A 6,650-nucleotide genomic window follows, 5' to 3' on the forward strand; every position below is an offset into this window, starting at 1 on the left:
AACCAGGAAGTATGATGACCATATTAGCCCGGTCCTGTCAACACTGCACTGGCTCCCTATCAAACATCGTATAGATTTTAAAATATTGCTTATTACTTGTAAAACCCTGAATGGTTTAGCACCTCAGTATTTGAATGAGCTCTTTTTACATTATAATCCTCTACGTCCACTACGTTCTCAAAACTAAGGCAATTTGATAATACCTAGAATATCAAAATCAACTCTGGGTGGCAGATCCTTTTCCTATTTGGCGCCTAAACTCTGGAATAGCCTACCTAACATTGTTTGGGAGGCAGACACACTCTTGCAGTTTAAATCAATTTGTATACTATATTTGTGTATGTGTATATATATATATATATATATATATATATATATATATATATATATATATATATATATATATATATATATATATATATATATATTAGGGCTGTCAAATGATTACAATTTTTTTTATCAAATTAATCCGAATTTTCAGTGGATTAATCAGGATTAATCACTATTTGCAATTACACCTAAATCCTAACCATTTCTTTTCTGAAATGCATACCAAAAGATAAATAACAGGACACAGATACATAATTTTCATCAATATGTGGTTCTTTTTTTTCTGAATTTCAAAAGTTTAACATTTACTTAGATCAAATTTACCTGACCACTATATCACTATACCATGCCATTTTACTACAGATAGTGTAAGAGTTTTAGGTGAACCAGTGGTTAAATATAGCCACATATCTATGAAATTATGCATAGAGAAACTCGAAAGAATGAACTCAGAAACACAAACATGCGCCCTCTGCACTCTGGGTACTCTTGTTTTTGGGAGGTGTTCATTTGCTCTGCCACAAGACTTTAGGATCGATATTTTCACGTTCTGAAGGCTTCAAGTGCCAGTAAAACCAAGTAAAAATGCATATGCTTTTCCAAACAGCTGTAATTTTCGCTGCATTGCATGTAGGCGTTCTGCACATGCGCAGTGTGAAACACAGGACGCTATAACAGGAAGAAGCTCCAGCGTATCAACTACCAAAGTCGTCTCTGTTTATCGAGCTTGGCATGAATGTATTTGAGAGTAACTGGGGTAAAACCTTAAGCTTCTTCTGTGTTTTCGTCGCAGCGCTCGCCGCTGTTTTTTTCTTGAGAATTCAGAGATCGACGAGACTTTCCTGACCTGAATAATTTGTCACACTGGGCATGCTAATGCATTAAAAAAATTGACGCAATTAACGACAAACAATATATATATATTGAAAACTGAATTCTGCAGAAAGAGCAAGTACAGTACAGGTGCTTCTCAATAAATTACAATGTTGAGGAAAGGTTAATTTATTTCAGTAATTCAACTAAAATTGTGAAACTCATGTATTAAATAAATACAATGCACACAGACTGAAGTAGTTTAAGTCTTTGGTCTTTCACAGATGAAAGTTTTGTACTTATGAAGTTATGTGCATTTCTTAGAACGAATTCAAGCAGGATACATGTCAAGTCTGTGCCTGTGCTTACAGTATATTTTCTCTAAGCTTCATGGTATTAAACCATATTTTAGATTTGACACATTTAAAAGGTGTGCAATATTATTTATATTATATTAATTATGTGTTATATTATTCAAAATAAATTGTGGTTTACTTTGCATTGGAGTATTAAAAGTAGTAGCCTATTTTAGGGGGGTAGACTACATGGATTAATATGCAAGATGTCAATATTTTCATATATTATGCCTATATTTTAATTTATATTTTCAATATAAATATATTTTTTTCCTTTAATAAAACATGCATTTTTGTTATTCGTTACCTGTCCTTTAACTTATTGGGGAAAAATCATTTGTCTGTAAACTGATTAAGAAATTGTTGCATGTTTAAACATGAAGCACTGTATAATTTAGTTCCCATTATTAATGCCTAATTAGCCTAAAACAAGAAACGAATAAAATTCCGGTGTAGACCTGGCATGCGTTTTATATTGTTTTATTTTAGCCCTGCTTGTTTTAATGTTTTTATTAAATATCTGTATTGATTGCATGGTCATATTATCGAATTATTTACTGCCATGCGACCTACAAAAGTAAAGCTTGGTGAGTCGATCAACGAGCATTGCTGCAGGTTTATTTTTTGCGGATGTGTTGTGCTTGTGTTCCCACGGTCGTCTTCATTTTGTCAGGTGAAACGTCTCTCTCACTTGCAGCAGAGTCTGTGAGCAGCAACAACTTCCCCTCCGCGCATACTGAGACCAGAAACACTCTCTGCCTTCACTCCATGGATAAAGTATTTCAGTATGTTTGAAATGTTATGTTCATAACGTAGCATATAAAATAATAATAATTGAAAAAAAAAATAACAGGAGAGTTTCAAAGTGGTTTAAGCTATTTTGTGTAAACTTTTTTTTCCCTATATCACATGCCAAACTAATAACGTAAGCATTAAATCTTTAATTGCTTGCTTTCTGCTGTGAACATTTTGTTTGTGATGAAAATAATAGTAAATTTTTGTCAGTTATTTTATCTAAACAGATCGATTAACTTCAAGATTTCAAAATCAGATAGCATGCTGATAATGTAGTAGTACTGTAAGATTACATTTGTTTGAACGCATTATTGCGAAAGCGATTGAGTGTGAATCTGTTTAAATCATGCTTTAATAATCAGTAAAAGAAACAGACAAACTCTTAACATCCCGCTCGACTCTTGCAGTCATTGTAACCTTATGATCAAGCTATAGCTAAATGTGTTTAACATGAATTCTTGCTGAATATGCAGTTATATTATGGGCTGTTGTTGAATTGTACTTGTGATGAAGCGCTCTTGGAGCGAGTGAAAACCACGACGCTCATAATCAAGTGTTTGTGCAAAAATTATTCATGTGCATTAATGACAAGGAGGCGCCGTCTCATCACTTTAATTTTTTTCCTGATAATGAATTTATAATATTTTTAATTAACATAATATCGTGGTGTATCACATACATTAAAAAATCTACAGAAAGCTTGAAATGTTTTTTAAACGAAAATGAATTTCTGTGGTTGTTTTAATTTAAACATGTCTGCTTCTATTTTAGCCAATTTATTTTCAATAAACTAAAACAAAAATAATAATAAAAAACTAGGGATGCACCGAAATTTCGGCCACCGAAAATTTTCGGCCGAAAATGGCCTTTTCGGTTTTCGGCCGATAGACTTTTATCACCGAAACAACACGGCCGAAATGTTGTGATGACGCAAACAGAAACCGCGACCTGCACGTGCACCTGCATAGCAAAGACCACGAGCTCCCCGCGACATTCACTTAACACCAGTGAGAACATTCTCTCTCTTCGTATTCCTTTATTCGCAGCACTAAAGCGTCTCCTAACAAAGAGATTAAGACGGACCACGAAGTAAAAACAAAGAAAAGTACAGTCTTATAGAGTCTGTTAGCACACGTCTCACTGAGATCTTTTCGGATCCTCTGCACTTCATCGCGAATGTGCTTGATCCGCGTTATAAAGACCATTACTTGGATGCGGAAATAAGGCAGCGCGCACGAGAAATGATCCAGGCCGCGCTGGATGCGGAGAACTCGTGTGGAGACGGAGAAGCGCCAAGTGCAGGAGACAGACAGATCAGAGCGCAGAAAAGACGCGTCTCTGCACCAGATGAGTGGCATGCACCATCGCTGTCTGATATGTTCAGTGGAAGTCTGCAAGAAAGTGCCTCAAATAATAATAATACGTTGGCTATTTTGTTCTTATACACACACACAAACATATATACATACATAATATCAGATTGTAGCCATATTTATGCTAGATTTTCTGCTAGATTTCTGCTTTAATTTGATAAAAAATGTTTATTTATGCCCTGTCCCTATTTAAATACACTCTCTCAAATATTTCTCAAATGTCAGGCAGATGACAAGCTCAACTGCTCAATAGCTAGATGGTTATCTGTCTGAAGTCCCCATCCCCAGAAGTGATAACAGTCTTGCCAACTGGAGAAGTAATGCACTTTCTAGTCCTACATAGAAAAATTTCAAATGCACTTCACCTAAATGCACTTTGTTTTTATGAGAGAACTGTTCATTTTAAAACCTTTCTGCAGGCCAGTAGGCCTGTACATTATTATTAAATATACACATGAGTGGGATACATTTTTAGTTTGAATTTTATTTTATACTGTGCATTGTTGCAATGTGCTTAATAAATATTTGCATCATTTGTAATTATGTATTTTTATGTTTTTTTTTTTTTAAATAAGTTATGTAATTGTAATTATCTTTGAAACTTTAATATTAATTTATGCAATTGCAATGTCTTAATTTTAGTAAAGTTAGTACACGGTCATAGCAATAAATGCAATGGTACTAATAATTGGCATAATTTCTTTCGGTGTTTCGGTTTCGGTTTTCGGCCTTGGTTTTCTCTTTTTCGGATTTCGGTTTCGGCCAAGAATTTTCATTTCGGTGCATCCCTATAAAAAACAAAGGAAGAATGTTGCATTTCTCTCGTCAGAGAGAGCCAGGACTGTGAATTTCATCTTGCAGCCGACAAGAAAACATTTGTTTTTTAATATATAATTATAAGGCTACTTCTGCGTGTGCTTTGTTGCAAACTTAATGCATGTGCTTGAGCACAGAATATATTAAGATTTGATTATATAAATTTAATATAAACCTCTGATTAGTTGAATATAACAAATGAACGACTAGAACTAGAAAAATCTTACTTGGGGGCAGACCACTTTTTAGTGTATAACAAAAGCAACAGTCCTTTATAAACCAGTTCAGCAAGTGAAAGCCTCATAAGACACTGTCCATACGAAAGAGCAATTCACACCATTATCTCGTCCTCCACAAGCCACACATAACTACCCCCAAAAAACCCAACCCATTCCAGCTGAACTGAATTTGGTCTGTTTTTTTGGCTCTGAGGAACGATGTGTTTTCATGTTACTGAGTTGCACTCAGTAGCACTACTCTCTGTATTCATTATTTTCTCGCAGAACATATTATTTTCACAAGACCATAATGATAATTATCAATTGATAATGAATCATTATTTTACAAAAATCATTGTTATTTGTGAACATAGCGTTTGCGGAAGGCATTAAAGGGGGGGTGAAATGCTCGTTTTCACTCAATATCCTGTTAATCTTGAGTACCTATAGAGTAGTACTGCATCCTTCATAACTCCAAAAAGTCTTTAGTTTTATTATATTCATAAGAGAAAGATAGTCTGTACCAATTTTTCCCGAAAAAACACGACCGGCTGGAGGCGTGACGTGTGAGCAGAGCTAAAGAATCACAAGCGCGAGTAGGCTTTTGTGTTGAGAGCGTCTGGAAGCTGATGCAGAAATGAAAGACTGTATAGGTAGTATCTGTAAGATCTGACGCCATCGGTTCTGCTTTCAGTACTGGAAGGGGAAAAAAATAATGTACTATGTATTTTTGCTTAATAATGTTATCGTGCACATCTTATCTCACCAAACATTTCTAATGTGCAATTATATTAAGACGTTTGTCTGTGAGATCTGCGAGATCTCTCATGCACGCCACGGAGGCTGTCTGTCAGTCACACACACACACACACCACAACAAGCGCGGCGCACGTACACGCATTAACTGTACGTAAACTCCTGCTTAATAATAAAGAGTGAAGATGGCGAAGAGATTTGCTTAATGTTATCGTGCACATCGTCACCAAATATTTCTAATGTGCAATTATATTAAGACATCTGTCTGTGAGATCTGTGATCTCTCATGCGCGCCGCATTATAAAAATAATAAAACCTATATTTCCCTCAAGACTCAAGTCATGTTTCTGTGGTTGTTTTAATTTAAACGTGTCTGCTTCTATTTTAGCCAATTTATTTTCAATAAACTAAAACAAAAATAATAATAAAAAGCAAAGGAAAATGAATACAGCTCGTTATCAGACTGTAAAAAAATACGATGAAAAAGTCATGACAACACATTTTTAAGGTTGGCTACTTTAACTTATAGAACTAATTCAAGCAATTTAAAGCGTTTTTATACTAGTTTAAATCTGAATTTTTAATACAAAAAATAACTGAATTTAAAATCTCATGGAATTTTAAGTTTAAACGGGTGCTTGATTTTATTTATTTTTTTTCACAGATTATTGGTCTCATATTCTACTGTTAGGAAATAATATGACAGGTTCAACAAATATGTAAAAAATATTTTTTTAGAAAAGTTACCTACTGCAGCTTTAAGCGGTTTGTTGATAGATATAGGTAGGTAGATATTCTCAATTGATGTGGGGGGGGGGCAGTACTGGTCTGATACTCTGATTACATACTTGAACAGCAAAAGTGTTGAGCTATCCATACTTAATAAATGATGTTTTTGTTTTTTTGTTTTTCAGACTGTGTCACACACCTCACACTGCTCCCATTTGAAAACTATGTCTTGGAATGAAGAACCATGGAATGTGATACTCCTGTAGTTATAAAAATTGGTTTTGATTATTTTTTTTTTCCTTTGTAGATACTAATATTAAATATCTCTACTGTATTTTGAGAGTTTGGCAACAATGTAGTGATTTGTCTTTTTCATGTTATTTAGTTGTCTTTTATGTTCCTCTGTGTGGTTTTATTTGTTTGAATGTTTTTCTGCATTTAATAAACTGTCACTAAAAAGTTAA

The 6,650-nt window shown here is 34.3% G+C and overlaps 1 protein-coding gene across 2 annotated transcripts in view; it reads left to right on the forward strand.

Annotated features, from left to right (window-relative positions):
• The window catches only part of mcph1 (microcephalin 1), a 111,361-nt gene extending 104,711 nt beyond the window's left edge, over positions 1-6,650 (forward strand). For both annotated transcript variants that reach the window (XM_026257630.1, XM_026257631.1), the window contains one exon: positions 6,372-6,650. In XM_026257630.1, coding sequence (XP_026113415.1) covers positions 6,372-6,424 — 53 coding nt within the window. In that variant the 3' untranslated portion in view covers positions 6,425-6,650. The remainder of the gene's footprint in view (positions 1-6,371) is intronic.

This window comes from Carassius auratus, unplaced genomic scaffold (assembly GCF_003368295.1).
Source record: "Carassius auratus strain Wakin unplaced genomic scaffold, ASM336829v1 scaf_tig00214400, whole genome shotgun sequence".
NCBI lineage: Eukaryota > Metazoa > Chordata > Actinopteri > Cypriniformes > Cyprinidae > Carassius > Carassius auratus.